This window comes from Genypterus blacodes, unplaced genomic scaffold, assembly GCF_046128005.1.
Source record: "Genypterus blacodes isolate CSIRO-AG114 ecotype Tasmania unplaced genomic scaffold, CSIRO-AGI_Gbla_v1 ptg000007l_1, whole genome shotgun sequence".
Taxonomy (NCBI): Eukaryota; Metazoa; Chordata; class Actinopteri; order Ophidiiformes; family Ophidiidae; genus Genypterus; species Genypterus blacodes.
In genome coordinates this window covers 5,110,001-5,132,500 of record NW_027466821.1, presented here as the reverse complement: position 1 = coordinate 5,132,500, position 22,500 = coordinate 5,110,001, and the positions used below count along the sequence as shown (strand labels likewise).

Here is a 22,500-nt window from a genome sequence, read left to right as displayed (position 1 = left end):
ATCGTGCTCGGCCGTCTTATCGCAGCTCTAGTGAATGGAAACACCTGCTTCCCACTGCTGGAAACAAGGGAGATGTCAGTGGCTACGACTCAACAACGCAGTAAATGTACCAAACAAATCAAATTAAAGAGCTAAAAGCTTCTAAAAACGGTGCAATGGAGCTCTGCAGGTTCTCCTTCATGTTGCATGTAGTCATCTGATTGTGTTTATTAACATAAAATATTAATGGAGAGTGTTGCGTTAAGTCTTTGAGTACTCTCTTTGTATTAATTTTAAGTAGTAGGATCTATACTGTTTGGCTTCAGAGGTCTGCGATGATACCACACAAGAAATGCGCTGTAATCTTATAGTCATTTTTGCTCTTTTTAGAATTATAAAGATTAAAGATGAAGGATTACAGACATTTCCCCAATGTCACAGCCTTTGTCTCTCGTTATTTAACCGTTATATATAATTTAACCTTTATTTTATCTACAAGGACAGGAAATGAGAAAGAATCCTAATTCATGATGGTGTCAAGTTGCACTAAATCCACTTATCATTGCCAAATAAGATTGTTTAATAAGTCAGGTGTAGAGGACTTAATGTCAGACTGTGTGTGTGTGTGTGTGTTTGTGTGTGTGTGTGTGTGTGTGTGTGTGTGTGTGTTTGTGTGTGTGTAGGAAGTAGGAAAAAAGCGAGTGAGAGTGATAGAGAGAGAGAGTGATAGAGAGAGAGAGAGAGAGAGAGAGAGAGAGAGAGAGAGAGAGAGAGAGAGAGAAGGTGTTTAGTGGATAATAGACACTGTGTATGATGGTGTTTGAAGGTCAAGACTGACTAGACAAGGGGCTGAAGCAGAGAGGGATTTGAGATGATCACACCGGGAAACACTCATACTTAATGCCGGGTAAGTGAGGGGTGTCAGCAGCTTAGTGCTTTCAGGAGTCAGCTTGTGATCAAAATGTCAACAGTTCAATTTTACAGAGCGGTCGAACGGCTCGGACAGGAAATAATATCACGTGGAACGAGAGAACAGGAGTGCCAGAGACAGAGACAGGCAGAGAATCCAAGTCCGCCTTAGAAACAGAAGAGCGACAACGCAAATACAACTCCAGCTGATAGATGGATATGAATCCGTCAAACACAGCTCTCAAACTTCCCTCTATGCCACTACATCTGTGTTACCTTCACTCGTTCCGCATTCATGCAAGCATTGATCGTTGGATCTCATTTCCCTTTGTCTCCTCTGTAAAAGTACTCTGCTCCCCTCCCCAAATCCTCTCCTCTCCTTCAAAGAGTGCGCACACACACACACACACACACACACACACACACACACACATACACCCTGCATGGCTCTAATAGCACATGTTGTAATTAACTACATCAGGTCAAGCAGCTTAATGCTCTCCTGGCATTTACATTTTAGACTCCATATTCCCAGCTACATCAAATTGTTGACACTACAGATGTAATTTGTACGCCTGGTTTGAAGTGTAGCTGATAATTACACCATAAATGTGAATAATTAATCAGATGTCTCACTCGGCCCACTGACCTTAGAGGTGTTTTGGGACAAAACTTTGCACTGAGTGAGTGAGGAAATGAGCCGCAGAGCAACACCAGCAAACACAAAGACATCAACTGCCTCCTTCAAACAACCTCCCGGAAAAAAGGAGAGATGCTCTTCATGAAAGACTAACTAATTTGGAACTGAAGCTCAAAGTTAAGCGATGTAAACCATATTCACCATATCACCAGATGATGAATGTGTGGAAGATGAGCACAGCTGCTTGGAGGAGTGCAGTTTAAATCTCACCATCGAGTTTCATTGAAGAATAGACCGACTCTCGTCTAGAAAACACATATTTTATATGAACAATGAGAGTGAACCCATATGCCCTATTTTATTCTGTCATCCAAATAGCTCTGTATGCTTGTTGTTATGGTTTATGTTAATTTGGGATAAATACAATGAGTCATGCCAAACAAACAGGACTTAAGGTATCGGCTTACAGAGTCACTTAAGCTTACTTAATTCCCATTAGATGACAGGAGGAGGCTGTTATTCTTGCTAATGTTTCCCTACAGACAAGCAGACTGTGGTTTGGGCCTGGACTGACTGAGTTTACAGGAAGTGTTTTTATAGACTCAATTTTATATAATGCACAGACAACTGAATAATCACTGGCTCAAAGATTCAGAAATCTGGTTTGTAAAAAGACCAAGTTAACTCAGGAAAGGTGAGGACATTAAAGGAAACCAGAGGAAAGTGCAAAGGAGTGTCTCGTGTTCCTCTCCTGGTGACAGACAAAAGGAAGACATCACAGCCTTTCAAATGCCATCCTTATTACCGCTGACGTCTCACTGAAATATTGAAAAAATAGACCAAAATACCAAACCATCAAGGTGTCTCTCATTACGTGACCCCCTCAGATTCATCTTCAGCTCTGAGTCCCTTCACAAGTGGACAGGAGTGGAGAACGCTTCAGAAAGTGTGTGTGAGTGTGTGTTTGTGTCAGCGTGAGTCACAGCTGACAGACAGCAGTGTTAAACTAAAGTAAATGTTGCACACTTCAATAGATTTCAAGTGACACGCTGACATTTTTAAGATATTTCACGGTTCTCAGGTCAGTCTGGTCCTGGCCTGTAGAAGGAACACAGGCATTGCAGGGGTAAAACATCAGAGGTAAACACTCTCTGCGGCAACTGTGAACATATTTGTATACAAAAACTTGTAACTTATACCTACATGGACATATTAATAGTTCTACGACTGTTAATCCAAACACCTAAAGGCCAAGATTAGAATGAGCCCGGGACACAAACCACAGCAAAGTTATTAAGGTCTTCTATCACCATGGGTTTCTGTGTGAATAATGTATGTCATTTATATGGCTGAACTATCTCTGATTATTAAAATGAAAGAAGGTCTATTAGCGACATTGAAGGAGTAGGTTAACCCTCATATAAAGTTATTTCAGCCCTGCTCGGCCACAAATCCGGCAACTATTTGCAATCGCCGCCGCCAATCACAATATCGCTCCAAAAATCCCCACTGATGTTAACAGGGTCGTCTTTTTTTACAACTAAACATTATACACCCATTAAACCTGTCAAATTCCTCCAAACAGTTCACAGCGTGTGTGTGTATGAGTGTGTAGCATAGCTCATTATCTCCGATGTTTTGCTGATTATGCGCTTCCCTAAAAACGCCCTAATGGAGAATTGTTTTCAGTAAAAATGCATCGTCAGTCAGGCAATAATGAGGTAAATATTTGAACTTTAAGACCTGCGGGTGCAAAAGCGGCGCAGTGCTGTCGGCAGGGGAAAAAAAACAGGCGAGACATTTTTACATATTCAGCTTGGCAGGCCAGAGTTAATACGCTGTGTTTGTTTGTTTGCTGATGACCTTCTATACCTCACGGGTGTTGAACTCACATGGGCGGGGTGAAGGTTGGTTGATACAGTAGCGGCAGTATTATCATTACACAATGAACTTTTTCTATATGCGCATTTTGCTCAGAGTGTGACAGCGTGGAGGCCATATAACAGCATATTGTCTTCATAACACTAAGATGAATGCGTGTAAAATAATCGCACGGTGGCACTGAGCGGTTCACTGCACAGCTAAGTGACTATTACAGCGCTGGACTGGCTTTACCTCAGACTGCAGAGGCTCAGACTGTCACAGGTGCACACACACACGCACGCACGCACGCACACACACACGGACAGGATCCTTTCACTTGGATGTGGAGGAAAAGTTTCAGCAGCGGGAGCGAGAGAGTAATGAGAGGAATAGTCTAGTCACAGATCGGATCCATTATCCCATGGTGAGCATGTCAGCCACCCTCCAATGTCCATTATAAAGTCTGTGTGTGTGTGTAGCTGAGAAAGAGAGTGTGTGTGTGTGTGTGCGCGCTACTGCAGTACTAATCAATAGTCCAAAGTCTTAGCCACACCTTCTCTCCTTGTCTCTCCTTCACTTTCTCCATCAGTGTGTCTTCCATTGCCGCTATCTCTCTCTCTATCTCTCTCTCTGTCTCTCTTTCTATCACCACCCCTCCCTCAGTTCGGCATTCCATTACTGCAGCTGCAAGAAAAGTCATGGAGGAGTAAAGAGAGAGAGAGAGAGAAAGAAAGGGGAGATGAAGACGTAATAAGGCAAAGGCAAGACAGGTGAGAGAGAGAGAGAGAGAAAGGAGAGATAGCGATAAGAACCCAGTGTTAAGTTTGGTGGTGAGGTGAGGGAGGAGAGAGAGCTGGTAGGAGGAGGAGGAGGAGGTGATGAAATTGCAAGACAGAGACTCTTGAGAGAGAGAGAGAGAGAGAGAGAGAGAGAGAGAGAGAGAGAGAGAAAGGGAACGGGATAAAATAGACTGTTGGAAACGTGGAGATGAAGGGATGCGGGGCATAGATGTGAAGGCAGATGCCAGGATGAGGGGAGATGAAATGAGGGAGGTGAGAGGCTGCACTCCTCTCTGCCGCTCTGCCAGAGCTGTGATTACACCAAAACACTCGTCCTGACCGTCCTCTCTCCTTCCCCTCATTCTCATCCTCTTTCACCCTTGTTTCGTCGTCCTGCACATCTCCCAACATTACCATTCTTCCCTCATCTTTCCTCCCCCCTCTCGCTCTCTCTCTCTCTCTCTCCCTCACCCATCCCGTATGCATAATTCAGGGTGAGAATCCAGCATGACGGGCGTGCGCATTAAAAATACATGGGGAAGCTGCACTGAGGCCGTTTAGTACCGCCTCACCTCAGAGGAGGAGCGCCACCGGCGAGGGCACCAAGGGCAGAGAGAGAGAGAGAGAGAGAGAGACAGAAAGAGAGAGAGAGAGAGAGAGGAGGAGGGGTAGAAGACGATGGAAGGAGTGGAGGGTGGGTGGGCGAAGAGAGGAAACACTGGCAAAGGGGAGAAGGGGGGGCGAGGCTGGAGGAAAGGAAAAAAGGGGCAAGAGATGGGAGAAGAATAAAGGAGGAGGGCGGGAGAGAAGAGTGACGGAGGTGAAGACCGTTCCTAGAAGGCAATGAATAAGGATTAAGGCAGAAAAAAGAGAGATATTTTCTGTCTCTCTCTTCTTTGACCTCCAGCTTTTGGGGGTAATTGGCAAAACCCAGCAAAGAGGGAATCCACTCACACTCACACACACACACACACACACACACACACACACACACACACACACACACACACACACACACACACATACACACACACCTCTTAGCAACACAGTAAATCTGTCTCACACTGATACACAAGAACAACACAGACACATTACGCTATAAAGTCTCAACTTCCTACAATTGATAAATCAATGATATTGATCACAAAGGCCATTTTAATTCAAAACCGTATGGGACACATGGGATAAGAGTGTGTGTATATGCGTGTCATACCCGGAATGCATGTATGTCACACACACACACACACACACACACACACAAATTGTTTTTTTTCATGAAGACGCCAGCTTTCTGCGAATGTTCTTTCCGTGTCGTCTCGCCTTTCTTGTCATAAATAATACCCCACGACTCCAGAGGAGACGGGGAAGGCGAGCAGACAGGAGGAGAAGGAGGAGAAGAAGAGAAGCAGGGTGGAGGAGGGCAGGGATGAACTCTTCACATCTGAACTTTTCCCTCCTCTTCCTCACCCTCGCTCTTCCCATCTAATGTAACACGGTTAACCCCCCCCCCCCCCCCCCCGTCTTCCATAAATCACCTTTACTGCTCTCCCTCTTTTCTGTCCATCACCATTTCACTGCCTTCGTCCCCTCTTTTTTAGGAGATTGGGAAGGAGTGACAAGAAAGAGTGGCAGCAGGAATTGAATTGGTGAGGAGGAGGAGGGAGGGCAGAAGCAAGGATGCAGTGGAGGAGAGAGGTGAGGAAGTATGAAGGAAGACAAGATAAAGACAAATAAAAGGAAATTCTGCGTGTCTCATTTTGGTACAAATCCCCTCTCAGTACTTGAAGCCTCGCCCCTCCTTCTCTCTCTCCGTCTCATTTTCTCTCCTTATCTGCTCCACTTTCACGTTTATTTAAAAAATTCCTGTATAATGGAAGTTGAACAGCCTCAATATTGGAAACGCCACTTGGCAGATAAAGACAGACGTGATGAAGCACTTGTGCAAAGTTGTTTTTTCCAGCCTGAATATGAAAAGAGGAGCACTTGAACACAGTTTTTAAATATCGACTTTCAGTCTGTTACAGAGGGATAATGGGAGAACCCTCTGTTGTTCACTTCTGCTCTATTTAAGTCAAGTAAACTAACCTATATAACCTCAACCGTCCCAGAAGCAGCACAATGCAGAACTTATCACCCAAGTGTCCATTCTTACACCGACGCTCCAGTAACTCCAGCAGAGATCAGCCGCACGTATAGAGCATACCTCCACCAGGGCAGAGTCGTCCTCCAGTTATGTCTCTGGATGAGGACATTTTAAATTTGGATTCTACCGCCACCGTCAGGTAGATTGATGTTTTATAGGTAGCGAGTGCACGTGTCCATTTAAGTTTGGTTACGGTTGACTCATTCATGAATGAGGCAGAGCAGTTTTGGAGGAATTAGCCACGCCCACTCCACTTTAGCAGCCAATTATGTTAAAACGAAGAAGAATATCAGAGAACAAAGATCAAAGTCTTTTGTCCAGCTTGGTCCTGTCATTCTAAGCGTAAAGTTGTGATGATTGGCGAAAAACTGTTGGAGGAGATACGAAATACTGCTGTGGCAAAAAGTAAGGACTTACACTTCCAACGTTACAGGCCAACCAAGCCAAAACATGTTTCACATCATGGTGATACAAAAGAAACTATATTTTTTTCTTTTCCAGCAGCACTTCCTCTGTCATTTTCGGGCTGGCACCAAATTTCACAAGTGTGTGTCTGTGTGCGTGTGTAAGCTTCTATGACCCAAATTGTTTTGTCAAATGTAACACTCGGCACTCTCATGGACCAAAGTGTGACACACTCCTCTGACTCATGAAGCAGTCACGAGTTGTGAGAAGCTGGCCCATGTGTGTGTGTGTGTGTGTGTGTGTGTGTGTGTGTGTGTGTGTGTGTGTGTGTGTGTGTGTGTGTGTGTGTGTGTGTGTGTGTGTGTGTGCGTGCTCACTCCCTGCACACGCTCTACCTGGCACATGTGCTATGCTACTCACATGCGCTATTTGGCAGCGCGCAGATGTCACCAGCTGGGGATGAAGCTTTCCTGGTGAGCTTTGCTCACACATTTAAACTAGAAAAGGCAGTAGTGCTTCCTTCTGGCGCCTTTCCCCCCCTTCTAGACTTGATTCCCTCCAAACGGGAGGATCCATTATAGCGGCAGATGCAATTTGAACAAAGAAATGGTGTTTTGATTCTGCAGTTATAGATGAGGCGTGTTTTGCGTCATCCTGGATGCAGCGTTTTGAGCCGGCGACGCACAGGCGGAGCGCAGATGGGAGTAATTGCCAGCGACCGTTAAGCGATGTATCATTTCCATCCGCTTTGTGTTGGCGGGGGCATCAGGTGCTCTCCCCGCGGCGGCCAATATAGCCCAGTTGCGTTGTGTAATGGCTTCACTTATCCCTTATCTGCGCCTCTGCTCGAGCGCAAAACTGCAAAACACCGAGCAGCACCGGTCTGAAGAAAGAAAGAGGGGAAAACGGACACGCAAGTCTACACACACTCACTGTCACATTTTTTACCTCTCTACAAACACACACACACACATCTTCAATCAACACATTCAAATACTCGGACGCAAGTGGGCACAAGTCACAGACGTGCGGCGGTTTCATTAAACACATTTCTAATGACCTTTTGTTTTTCCCATCGAAGAATCTGATTAAACGCAAATTACATTCGCACCTTTTCATCAAATAACTGTCTGTGTTTGTATATTGCTACGTGTGTGTGTGTGCAAGAGAGGGAGGAAGAGGGGGAGGGAGGCAGGGAAGGAGGCAGGGAAGGAGGCAGGGAAAGAGAGCAGAAGCAGCTTCATGCATATCAATTTGAGGCATATCGATAAGTTTAACAGTGTTATGTTATAGTTAATAGGGAAACAGTCACACGCTTTTTTACACACATAAGCAGCTCTTTTATGGAATAATGCATAAAAAATGTTTATGTGTTTAATTTTACGGATGACATCTAGCTTTGTGTTTACGGTTTGGGGCCTGAAGTGCTGACAATCCGCAACTAGACACAACGAGCAAACACCCTTCCTCTTTAGATTTTAACGGCGCCCCCTACTGGATTGGAGTGTGCGGTGCATTATCCCCACAACTTCCCTTCATGGAGTTGCTGCCAATTTGTGTTTGACTTTCGCTTCAAAGACAACTTCAATTCCAAAAACTGGTTTAACTATTCGGCTGCCAATAAATCTCATTCAGTCAATGTTCGCTCCATATGGCGGCATAAATCATCTCCAGGCAGCACTCAACAAATGAAGGTAATAAATAATTTCAGAAGGACAATTAAGTCTCCCTTCATTAACCATTTGCTCATTAAGTCTGCCTTCGTTAGTAAAGGTTGGATGACTGTGTCCTGCCTGTCTGTCGCAACAGATATTTCCCTGCTGCAAACACATACACACACACACACACACACACACACACAAACACACACAGACAGACAGACAGAGAGGCGTGTGCTCAGACACAGACACAGGAGCGTTGGTGCGCTCCGGCTGACACAAACGCTCAATGTGGAGTTGTTTCGTGATCCTAATGAGTTTCCCTGCTTGCTGTTCTGGGCTCCTCTGCTTCATTATAGTCACACTCTTAATACAAAACGCCGCCATGAAAGAAATCAACACCACATCATTACACACTCCAGCCACACTCCCTCTGCTCGCTTTGTCTTCCTGCCGTTTTCTGTCTCTCCCTCCCTCTCCGACTCTTTATCCTTTCCACTCTGCGTCGTCTCCCTTTTTTGTCCTCCTCTTCCTGTTCAGTCACGTCCCTCCACTCTCTCTTTGACTCTGTTACAGCACTATTTCATTAAGCTGTCGGCCGGATTAGGGACGAGGCCGGAGCGCCAAACTCCGCCTGACCTTGAGCGTGGAGGCAAATTCATTAAGCGCACAGAAATTCCGCCTGACTCATCCGAATTGGAATTACCACATTTCCCTGTTGATTGTGTTTTAATGTCACCGCCGTCTTCCCTGTGAAGCTGAGTGCCAAATTGATTTGTAATTCAGAAAACGTCGGCGTGCCTGGAAAGAGATTGCGCTGGTTTGGCTTTTAAGTGCACAAAAGCCCCGAGTCTGCTGTGTATTCCGAGGGTTTTGAGTAAACATTTGCTCTCGCTAATTTGCTGAGAGGGGATGATTTTATTTGCATGTATGTGTCTTCAGCACACACCAGGAGAAACATTCACATGGCGGGGATGTACACGCCGCTCAGGAGGATAAAGGGACCGAAAACAAGCTCAGACAACAGAGAGAGAGAGAGAGAGAGAGACAGAGAGAGAGAGAGAGAGAGAGAGAGAGAGAGAGAGAGAGAGAGAGAGAGAGAGAGAGACGTCCCTCTGTAAAGTAATCACGGCGATGTAATGAAATCGGATATATCACACAGCGTTGCAGAGAATTCCCAAGACAGACGGAAAGGGAAGGAAAGGAGGCCGGAGCTGAATTATGGGATCAATTGGAATGCTTGTTGACTTTGTTCTCCTTCATACATACATACATATTTAAGACCGGAATGCGGGTGCTGAGGCTGTGACAAACACACACACACGCAGACACACAATGCTCAGCCACACACAGATGCACAGCTGGAAGGCAGGGAGAAAGCGTGGGAAAGGCTTCTGCTTCTGACCTTGGCTTCGGAACACACAACTTCATAAAAAAACAAAGACACACACAGCGTCAGTCATCTCCTCAAAAGAGACAAGGGTGAGTGTGTGTTTGTACTTGTGTGTGTCTGTGTGTGTGTGTGTGTGTGTGTGTGTGGGAGCTGGCGCTGATTGAATAAGGAGCAGGGATTCCACTTGTGTCAGAGCGAGCGTGCGCGTGTATGAGTGTGTGTGTGCGCGTGTCATGATAGCAGTGTTTCCCAAATTCCCCGAGGCAAATCCATTCCATTTGCTCTCACCGGGGGACAGACACCACTTATCAATTTATGAATTAAATTTCATTTTCGATTTCCGACACACAGCGTGCAAGTGCCACGGAGTGAAATGGGCCCTTTCACTTCGCTGTACGATACCAAGGACTTCCTGGTAACAAAGCAGACAAAGCCGCACACGGTCCATTAACGGCACGGATGTGAATGCGGCCGTCCCGCTTTGTCGCCTTTTCCCTCCTCAATCCATCATAGAAGTTTAAACCGCATTTTTGGAATTGATTGGAAGGTTTCCAGGCGCTCAGATTAGTGTGTAATACCCTGTAATGTGCCGCGCTGTAGCTAAGATCCGCCTGAAAGTGGTTGGAGAGGTGACCAAAGGCCTCGGGGGCTCACCGATCCATAACGCCACTGTAATTACCAACCAAGCGCAAACACACTCGATATCCAAGGATGAAGCCGTCGGCCCCAGAGGGAAGACTGCTTAAGGAGAGAGTTAAAGACAAAATACAAGTGAAAAAGGGACAAACACAACAAAAGGAAGAAAGACAGATGGAAAATTGCTCCTATTCTGTGTTTTGCGCCGCCTTATTGCTGCGAGGTTTGTCCGAAACGAGATCGAAAGGGCAGAGGCGGCAACCGGGAGATGAGGTTCCTCCTGCTGACTGCTCTGGACCCCGGGCATGGGCGCTTCATGTTAAACTGGCAATTTGTCAAGCCCCACAGCACAGCGCTACCTGCTCCTCATCATATGAATCAATACCGTCCTCATTAATTCAATTCCCTATACGATCAACGAGCCAAAACTGCATGAAAACCAAACAGAAGGAAAAGCAGCACAGCGCCTGACAAGGAGTCCCCCCCCCCCCCCCCCCCCCCCCCACCGCAAGTTGTCTTCATTTCCCATTCTCAGCCAACTTCAGCACTTGCCCAGAGCTGTTTACAATAAACTTTAATATCATCCACCCACCGCTAGCTGAACCTTATGACCAAAAAAAAGGAAATGTAAATGACCCACTGACAATCCACGTTTCACACTATTCCACATAGACACAAACAATAGAACATGCACTTAAATTATCGCTATTCAAATGAAAAGTTATCAGCTGAGATGTGCAGAATGCATCACTGGGGAAGATCATCAATTTAACAGCTTCAAAGTGATTTATTTCAGTAAACAAGCTCGCGTATCCGTATTATCTCATACAGGAAGGAAATGTAATCCTCTCCCTGGACGTGGGTTGAGGAGAGGCTGATACCTTATAGCCCGTCTCCACACTGGTGCCATGGTGCCATCGTAAAAATCAGTATGTTCATCATTTATGGATGAGTGGAGATGTCACATAATCCGGGTCGTTGTGGAAACGGCTCCCGAGTGAATTGATACATTTTAAGGCAAAGTCTCCAAGGATGAGGATGATCCAAGGCTCAATGACGATCACTTGACGCTATGATGTAGCTCTTCTTCCTCGATTTTGTGCAAATTGGGCTCTGCGGCGATTTCCAGCCACAATTTCATGCACGTTCAAAAGAATGGAACCCTCCTCCTGGTTGTTATTCCCACTGCTTCCCTCTTCTGGACGGGAATGGATTGAGGAAACATGTGTGTATGTGTATGTATACTCTGCTCGCCTGGTGGCAAATGAGCCAAGGCCTCACCTGACAGGAGCGATATATGTCACATGCTATTCTAGTCTCAGGATTCTACTGCGCTCCGTATGTTGGTGCTGCTGCCTTCTGCACGTTTCTGCCTGACGTGCTGATGGAACTGTCATCGTCTATTAAGAGGCTCTCTGTGCCTTAGATGTGCTAAACTTCCTCTCTCTCTCTCTCTCTCTCTCTCTCTCTCTCTCTCTCTCTCTCTCTCTCTCTCTCTCTCTCTCTCTCTGCGTCGAGCTGCACAACGCCTCTCTGTTGCGCGCCGATTCCCTCACAAGGATTAACAAAACTTTTTTATCTCATTACGCCTCACGACGTCGCCCCGCCGCTCTGCATTATCCCCCCGGGGTGCTGGGAGTTTAAAGATAATCTCCAGAAAAAAGAGAGAGAGGGAAAGAGTGGTGACAAGACAAACACCAATAAATTCTTTGTTCGACTCGATTTAGTTTCACTCGGCTGTGATTTACAGAGCGGCGAGAGGATGAGGAACATTTCACAAAATCTGGGGTTGAAATCTCCTCCCTGTGCTGTTAGACTGAAGGTCTTTCTCTCTCTCTCTCTCTCTCTCTCCCCGTCTCTCTCTCTCTCTCTCTCCGGCTCTCTCTCTCTCTCTCTCTCTCTGTCTCTCTCTCTCTCTCTTGCTCCCTCTCACTGTGACTGGCATCGGATCGGATTGGCCCATTTAATATAAAAAAATGACGTATGTTTCTGGCAGTGTGTGTTTGCATGTGTGTGTGCCCTCCATGCTATTTTGAGGCTGTGACACACACTGCATTATTCATCTTAAACCGTGCAGAAAAAGATGCACAATTCTGTCATATCATATCACCGCTACAGGCCTCTGGGTGATACCATACACTCACACATACACACACACACACACACACACACACACACACACGCACACAGCCATATGTTCCAGACCCCCTCGTTTGGACAATAAAAGCACTGGTGCACTTACCAAACATAAACACTCTTATTTTTATATTTATTTGTATATATATGGGTGGAGAAGAATCACTCCCACAATGACACGCACACACACAACACGTGCACACACACACACACACACACACACACACACACACACACACACACACACACACACACACACACACAATATGCACTAAATCCTATTAGGCAAATGAGAGTGAGGCAGTGCAGAGCGAGGGAGGGAAGGAGGGAGGGAGGGAGGGAGGGAGGGAGGCGTGCTGGAGCCCCGGCGCTGTGACAGATCCCTGTGTAAATCATGTTTAGTTGTTGTTCTTTTTAAATATGCAAATCTCCTGTTCAGAGCGCGAGCAGGTTGTTAACAAGTGCGCTCACACACGTGCACACAGAGAGAGAGAGAGAGAGAGAGAGAGGAGGATACGGCAACTGTGCGGCCTTCCATGGACCACACACACACACACACACACACACACACACACATACACACATGCAGGAGGAAGTGAAGGAGCGTGGGATAGATGTGGATGTGAAATGCCACGGGCGTCATTACTGGACTCATATTTCATAATCATTCCGCCATCCATCAGCCCTGTTCAGATAATGATGACAACGCCGACACACACCGCAAGCACACTCGACGCACTAATACAGACACACACACACATTCTCCCTCTGATATTCCACAGAGGGGACACACATGGGCTTGACAAAGACATGACACACACACACACACACACAGATGCTCATTCAGGCCCACACATAGGCAACAAACACAAGCATACACACAAATGCACTAATCATTACTACACAGCATAGACAGTGAGTGAGTGGGCACACACACACACAAACACAAACACGAGTAAATGAAGTGGTTGTTGACAGATTTTAGTAGTAATTGAAACGCGTGTATGGAAGCCATCTTTATTTGGCTCAATTGCAAGCCAGAGATGATCCAAGCCAGCATTAACACACACACACACACACACACACACACGAACACACACACACACACACACACACATACACAAAGAGATACAATTCTATTCCTTACACGCTTCACTTGACACATCTTGACATGCTTACACACAAACACCCACACATATCTAAACAGAGATAAAAATCATTGTTAGGACACTTCTTCTAAATGCACATGTGCAGATTGAAATTCTCTCTCTCTCACACACACACTCTCCCTCTCTCTCTCAGCGCTGACACTGCTGCTGTTGAACCCTCCAGGAAGACTGACTGCATTTTAATTGGTTGTCATCATTGAACTTTATCTCACCGGCGATGGCAATCATTCACAACACACACACACACATACACAGATAGAGAGAGAGAACAAGGGTATCGCCCAACGAACACCTCATGTATATGTACACATATACAGATAGAGCGACCAATCAGAGGACAGAGGCAGAGAAGAGAAGAAGAAGAGATTTGAGTGAAAGCTCACCTTGAACAGGCGCAGGATGTTGGCCACCATGATGGACACCGAGCTGGCCGCCGCCCCGATCACCCCAACGATCTTATCCGGCTTGGTGAAGATTGGAGGGTCCCCGTTGGCACAGCGGACGTCCGAGCCATCCCGCTCTATCAAGGCCTGAACAAAGGTCAGGGATTGCTCCAGAGCGTATGTGTCCCTGGAGCAGGTATCCAAGATCCGGGCCCCCAGCGTTATGTTGGGCAACAGCTCGGGGTCCTTGTTGATCAGGTCGATGGCGAACATCATGGCCTCCAGGCGGTGGATGCCCTTCTCCTTCTTCAGCTCCCCGCAGGGCGTGCCACGATTGCCCCGGGAGTGGACGGGAAATAATCCGCCTAGGATGACGTCGCCGTCCAGTCGGATGGAGTGGGCGTACTCTGGCGCAGCCTGGGGGTCCGTGGGGATTCGCTGAGGGGAGGTGAGGGGGAGGAGCCAGGTGTAGGAGATCGCCATGAGCAGGAAGACGATGGAGGGATAGTGAGGGGACGGATTGGGATTCCACTGAGGCTCCATGATTGGTAGATGAGTCGAGTAGAGCTGAGGCGAGCGTCCAGGGAAGCCTCGGGAAGATATTCCAGTTAAAAACTACTTTTTTGGAGAGTGTTGCACAAGGGGAGGCTTCTTATTGGTCGACTAGGGAGGGGTAGAGCACCCCGACGGAAAAGTTAGCCAATCCCCATGAGCGAATCATATTTTCCTAATGCGGCAAGAAGAAGGAGAAGCGGGAATGAGGTGGCAGGATGCAGGAAGGAATCTAGGCCAGGAGAAGAAGAGCGCGCAGGCCAGAAGTCACATCTTCAGAAGGGGCCTGAGAGAGAGAGAGAGGGGGGGGGGGGAGAGAGAGTATTAAAGTACCTCTACTCTGTGATATGAAAATGAAAATCAAGCTGCTGGAGGGATGCACGGTCCACCTGACAAACAAGTGTAAACCACTTAAGGCAAAAGCAAAGCAGAGATGCACTGGAGCAAAAACAACTCACACTCACAAACACTCACACACACACACATACACACACAGACACACACACCAGCACCAGCAGACCTGTCAGAATCTTTACTGCCTTTCCATAATCGAAAAACCCACCAATGTCTGTCGGTTTTTAATCACCTCCACACACTCTCTTGCTACACCTGAACACACACACACACACACACACACATCATCATCTTTCGCCACACAGATGAGTGTAACAGCTGTTGGAAATGACAGCAGAGAACCTTGACTCGCCAGCTCCGCGGGGCAATTTCGCATCGGCGACGCGGACCTCAGACTACCTGCTGCAGCAGAGGAGGGAGGGAGGAGGGAAGGAAGGAAGGAAGGAGGAGGGAGGGAGGGAGGGAGGAGGGAGGAGGGAAGGAGGGAAGCGAGAGAGAGAGGCAGAGAGGGAGGCAGAGAGGGAGGGAGGAGGGAAGGAGGGAAGCGAGAGAGAGAGGCAAAGAGCGGTGAAGAGGGAAAGCTTCAGACTGATGCCTTGGGGTAACCGTGTTGCGTCATCTGAACACCTGCTGTTTCTGCTGCGGTTAAATGAACACATTACATTCATCACACACACACACACACACACACACACAACCTGAGACCTCGAACAGGTCTGCAAATATACCTGGTATTCTAAATCTGTGTGTAGCTGCTGGGAAGTGAAACTGTTGAAGGTGTTAACACGTGAAGCAGCCACAAGTCGAGGGCTTCAGACGGTTTGCTGACACACTCCTGGGTTCCTACATGACACACACACACAAACACAAACCAATGTGCATTCATTACGCAAGACTGTGGGGATTAATTTGACCCATTTGCCATCACTGATATAGACTGAGAAGGCAATTTGTCCAATTGTGATGATCCCGACAGAGGGTTTGGAGGGAGGGAGGGAGGGAGCTGCTGTCTCACACTCACCTGTTTGCCTCCATTTCATTTATCAGTGAGGGATAAGTAACTCTGAAATTATAATCATGGCTCCTGGAGATGTGATGAAACTGCCTGGAATATGGTTACAAACCCCAGCACCAGGCTTGTTTCATCTGATGGTATCCAGGATATTGAGGCCATGGCTGTGAAAACACAAGCCTTCGTTATAGGTGTCCTGCTTACCTTCACACACACACACACACACACACACACACACATACGCTCTAGCCCTCAGATGGCCTATTTCACACTGTTTAGCCTCTTAATTGGCTTTGTAATCCATCACATCCGCTGACGAGGAAAATCATCCTCCACTTCAAACAAGCTAGGTAAAAAAAAAATGGAACAGGAACGCGAGGGAATTCTGCAATTCTGCTTATTCCTGCGGATCGACCCGGCAACCTTTCAGCACTCTCAAGGCTGTGGACATCGAGTAAAGTGTGATTATGAAACCTTCATCATCATCAACACACACACACGCAGCAGGTCGGCGTGATTTCACTCACAGCGGCGGCGCATAACAGTTTCCCCCGAGCTCGGATGTCATCGCAGCGTGAGCGACTCTTCCCGTGAATCCATCTATAATTCGATTCTGTCCCAATTAATTCTTCAGTTTCTCTACACTCCACACATGGAATTAGGTCAGAGCCACTCTCACACTCACACACACACACACACACACACACACACACACACACACACACACACACACACACACACAGCCCCGGCCTTTATATAGGTTAGCCAGGCTCTGATTCATCTGCTCTACGTCTGGACTCGTGTTCTCAGCGATATTGTTTATTCGACACTTTCTGCTTGGACTCGCTGCGACCTGCTGGCGCGGGGAGAGAGCGGCCAAATGAGGCTCGGGGGGAGCGGGGGGGCTGTCATCTCGCATTACCACGCGCACACAGGGACCCTCGTAGTTCATGTATATTTATAGCCATGTGTGTTTCGTTTATCATCACATCTAGTGGCAGTGCCCCCCCCTTCTGAGTCATGGGTGGGCGGTGAAACCCGGCATTTATCCTCCGAGGACGGTTCACACCTCTGGGTCAGGTGACGCCTTCAGTCACATGGCAGTCTCTACGTATTGTAATTTCCCTCGGGATGATAAACTTTTATTCTTATCTTTTGCAACACACTTGTTTAGCACATTGCGACAACGCGTGACATCAATGAAAGGCCCCGTCTAAACCATGCAGGGCCCCTGTGACCCCCGTCTGTGACCCCCCCCCCCATCAGAGGCCCTGTTGGCTTGAATATGGGGTCAAAACCTCACCCGTCTAGGCAGGATCCTGATAATTGAGTATTGAAGTCTATCCTGGAGTCAAAGGGATCGTCTAGGTGGAGTTTAAGACCCCGAAACAAGATGTGACTACACCGCAACCGCGTCTCCAGGGGGGGCAGCGGAACACAGATTAGCTCAGGGCCGACGAGTCGTGCGAGTCTTTGCTCTGACTGAACCCAGGCCCTGAAGGTATTAAAGAGTTTCACGCCTCATTTGGGCCTCACGTTCCCTCCTCAGAATGATCATATTTCCTGCCCGTGCCCACCCCCGGCCCCCCAGACCCTCGCGTCACTGTTTAGTTATTGGACGTGCCTCACTACCCCCCTCTCCTCCCTCCCCTCCCGCGGGTCTCCTTGTCTTTTATGACGCTTTGCTAAGGCTCAGGACCCAGATTCCTCTGCGTACGTGTGCCTCAGCCCCGAGGAGGCTCCCCAGAGAGAGAGGTGGTTTCCCGCTCTGTGATGGTTAGTGGCTCCAGAGATGAAGAGGGTTAAACCCCCCGAGGCTGCGGTCGCCTCATCGCTCTTTTTAATTTACACCCACAGCTGCCTGTCGAGGTGAGTGCTGCCCACTTGGTCGCTCCACTCTGTTATCCGTCCCTCCCTCCCTCCCTCCCTCCCTCCTCAGCTCCTCCTTATTGTGTCCAATCCCCTCCTCACTGTATCATCCTCTCCCTTGGTTTTTGCCGTCATCATGTCCTCCTCTCTTCTCCTCTCCTCCTCTCCTCTCCTCTCCGTGACTATTCCATCACGCTGCTTTCTGCCGGCCTGCTCCTCTCTCTGGGGAGCGCGCTGCTCTTTTCAGAAAGTGACAGCTTCTCTGCCTCTCTGTCCCTGTCCCTACCTCCTCATTTCCCCCCCTGTGTGTCTCCCTCTCTCCCTCTCTCTCTCTCTCTCTCTCTCTCCCCCTCTCTCTCCCTGGCGCGTCGTCTCTCTGCATCTCTCATTCAATAATTGCAGCGTGTCTCTTCTTCTCGCTCCATCATCTCTGCCTTACTCATCCTCCTCATACCACACATTTTCCTTTACCTGTCCCCTCCCCGTCTTCAATCTCGATTTTCTGACACTTTCCCTTTTCAAACAGCAACACCCACCCCCTCCTCCTCCTCTCACTCCATTTCCCTCTCTCTCTCTGTCTCTCTGTCTCCCCCCCCCCCTCTGTTTCCCTCAGTAGAGTGTGGCAGCATCACCAGCCTTCTATTGTTATTTGATTTGATTTCGCAAGATTAGGGGGCCAAAGGAACAACTCAGATGCTGACGCTTCCCCAACACACACACACACACACACACACACACACACACTCTCACTGCATTGGACTCACCCCAGTCATGGCACAGCTCCCAGACCTTAAACAAATTGCTAAATAAAAGGTCTAACCAACTTAAGCAAACACAAAGATGTGACATTTGCACCTACACACACTTCCTTCTAATATCCCTCCAAATTTCAAACACATCTCCAGATATCTGAAGTGAGACTTTTTCCACACAGGGGGAATCAAACCTTTTCTACAGTGAACTACGGCGCAGGAACAGAGAGAAGCGTCACGTATTGCTGGAAACAGATGCATGTGACGTGATCTAATCGTGTCCGGTAATGACATACACCTCCAGGGTTGAGAGAGGAGACTGGGCGAGATTAAAGTCTTCTGGGTGTGTGTGTGTGGATGTGTGTATGGATGTGTGTATGTGCTCATTATGGAGCCTATAGGCTGCTGGTGTGGCAGTGGTGGAATTCTGATCGCATCCCATAATTAAAGCCACTGCCATCCAGAGTGAGAGCAGAGAGAGACTGTGATCACTGCAATAACATGACATCAGATGACATCTTCCATTCCCTCACCACTTCCCCTCACTGCGTCCATGCAATATTGACTCACAGACCCAAACACATATTCATCACCATGCAGCGTTATTGATAACACACTCACCCCCCTCACCTCCATTGTTCAGATCACACCCAACGAAGATGATTATTGCAACAAAAAAGAAAAATCAATGAAATCCGTTGAGGAATTGATCGGGTTGCTGCATAAGGAAGGAATCTGGGAGGGAATAAGACGCTGTCCCCAATCCATCAGTAGAGAAATGCCAGAATGAGCGGAAATGGGGTGGGAATGAGGCGACAGAACGGGAATAACAAGGAGAAAATGAGAGTAAATGACACTCCTTGATACCTGAGGGGATCTAATTCATCCAGGGGGGGAGGTTCGGAGGAGGGTGAGGAAGGACCGTCTCCAGTGCCTCTTCCTCAGACTCTCCTGCCCGCCTAAGGCAACTTCGTTGCGGAGCTCAGCAGTTTTCCCACCACCGGTCCTCCTGGAGCGTATGTGTGTTTGTGTGGGTGTGTGGGTGTTGGGGGGGTGGGGGGGTCGTTTCTTCCTCCTTTTCCCCCCCAACAGCAAAGCAAATCAAAGAGTATCCGCCAAGTCGAGGATGTGAAAAAGAGGAAAATGGACCCCTGCGTTTAAACGAGAAAAAAAGGGGAGAAAGTGCCGCTTCGTGACGAGCAAAACTGGAGAAAAACGCGATTATGATCCCCGCACTTGTTTAGGGAAGCGATGATGAGGAGAGGCTGCCTGATGAAGAGAGAAAGAGAGAGAGAGAGAGAGAGACAGAAGGAGGGAGAGATAGAGAGAGAGAGAGGGAGAGAGAGCGGAGGAATTCCACGACACGCTGAATGTGTCAGTCGTGATCAGTAATGTTGGCGAACCCACCTGCGTCTCTCGGGCTCCGGTGTCCTCGCAGAGGTGTCCCGCACTTTGCTCATGAAACCTTCCCATAAGTCCACCCGTGGCACCGCGGACGCACACACGCACAAACACTCCCCCGGTTGTCTGTGACAGCGCGACTCCACAGCCGAATGAACCACAACACACACACACACACACACACACACACACACTCTCTCACTCTCACTCTTTCTCTCTCTCCCCCTCTCTCTCTCCAATAGGCTACATGCAACATATTTATTTATTTCGCCCATCGTATCTGGTTACTCCGCCTGCACCAAATCACCGTCTAATTGCGCCACTGTCGCCCGGCAAAGTCCACACGTTCAATCAAGTTTATTACTAATCAATCAGATCGATCGTCTTCCACAATGAAAGGAGGGGGGGCTTTGGTTATTTGAACACATTAATAAGTCATCAAAATATGCTCACACAGGCGTTGCGACACTCTTAATTGCCTGAGCCCAAATCCATTTTTACTGCGCCCATTGATCCCCACCACACACACACGCACACACACACACGCGCGCGCGCATACAGACGCACACCTCCACCTCCCCTGTCACACGGTGGCGTCATGGCTATTTGCCGTGAATCGAATTAACCAAATGAACCGCATCCCATCTGCTGTGTAATAACAATTTGATAAGCAGCGTGAAGTGAGGAAACAGGCGATCCACACGGACCCGGGCAAACCCCCCTCCCCCCTCTCTCTCTCTGAGTGTATGTGTGTGACGAAGTATATACAGTTTAAGAGTGCAACACGTCGAGTTTGTGTGAGACGCAAAGGCGAGGCGTGGAGCAATGCCGCCATCTGGTGGTAAGTGTGAGGTGATGCCGCAGCGTCTCTGCCCTGAAAGAGCGACGTAAGCGTATATACAGTGTGTGACACCGAGGGGGATGTGATAAAGTTCAGGTTTAGTTTGAGATCAGTACGTTATATGTTTTATTTGACTTGTTCAGCATATCTTCAGTGTCTGTTAATCAGAGTCACGTCAGGGGCCTCCAGGGTGAAAAATGCTGATTAGTTAATTTCATATTTTAAGAGATATTCCACATGTCATATGTATAATTAAAAGTGCTTTTGGAATCAAAATCATAACCAATGAAGACTTTCTGCTTTGAAGTCACATGCCGTCAGCACGTGGCGAAGAGCGTGTGTGTGTGTGCGAAGACCATTATTTCACTCGGAGACATCAAAAGCAATTCCACGTTAAACCGCACGGAATAACAAGCAAACAAAGTCTCTTCTCTGCAAAGACAGTAAACAAACATTACTGATGGAAGCGTTATGACTCATTTCTGTGGACAAAATTAACTCAGACAGAATTCCCCTCTGGGGCTTAAAGCTGTACATTTTTTATTGTACATTTTTATTCAAATGGTTGGTTTGAACATTCTTGTCACATCTGAAAGGCGCCTCTAAACTCTTCCCGGGTTCTCTTGAAGGTGAAGTCTTTGTAACAAATTTACAAATGATGATGAAAGAAACCATGGGATTAAAAAACAAAACACACAGTCCTGACAGTCTGTTGAGGTTTGACTCGTGTTCCGGGGGGAAAAAAAACGTCCTTCACTTTCAAGGGAGGAATGATGTCGTGAACACTAAACATTGCAAATTTGTCTCAGTATGAAACAGTGAGAGGAACGACTCAGACATGTTCCAAGCATGTGGCCACCCAACGGTTAGGTACAGTCCATAACTAATGTGACTAGTGTAACTACTCCTTATCTCCTTACACCCGGCGGAGGATTGAGTCTGTATGTACATGTTTCCAGGACCTCGTCACGCTCGTGCTTCCAGTTATAAAAATAGAGTTTGGTCTCTCCTCCTTTTGCTCTGTTGTCCCATGGCTTTCCCATTGGACATTAAGACGTACTTCATCAAATTTGGTTTCCCAGAGAGATTGGGGCCTTCCTCCGTCTTCTCTTCTCCTGTCTCTTCATGTGCCAGTGTTTGAGCGACTACCTCAGGGGAGGGGGTTGGGGGGTAAATCGAGTCAACCAATAGTATGACTGAGGGGAAAAAACGCAGCACCCTCCGACGCCCCTTAAAAGTTCCAGTAAATGAAAGCACATTCTCAATGAAACTGATGCAGCATTCAGGCTCAAGAGTCCGGATAATGACCACAAATTAAGGTTTAAAAAAAAAGGCTCACAGAGTTGATTGAAATTGCCACTACATTTCTGCTTAATGGAACGAGAAGACTCAATCCAAGCGCTTGAACGTACGCTCTTCCTCCTGGAGGCGCGGATGCCCGGCTGATGTCGAATCAAACCCGTTACACCTTTATGGTTGAGGCACTACAGGAAACACCTGCACGCCCGCGCACTTGAGCTTGATGACTTCAGGTGAAACACACACGGGGGGTTAACACTGAAATATGACGAGAACCAACTGACTTGTCACACATTTAAAAGAATGAATCCCCAACTAATAACGCCG

The 22,500-nt window shown here is 47.6% G+C and overlaps 1 protein-coding gene across 1 annotated transcript in view; it reads right to left on the bottom strand.

Moving 5' to 3' along the window:
• The window catches only part of grm8a (glutamate receptor, metabotropic 8a), a 154,066-nt gene extending 139,430 nt beyond the window's left edge, over positions 1-14,636 (bottom strand). The window contains 1 exon segment of the mRNA XM_076150122.1: positions 14,094-14,636. Coding sequence (XP_076006237.1) covers positions 14,094-14,636 — 543 coding nt within the window.
• Positions 14,637-22,500: the final 7,864 nt, after the last annotated feature.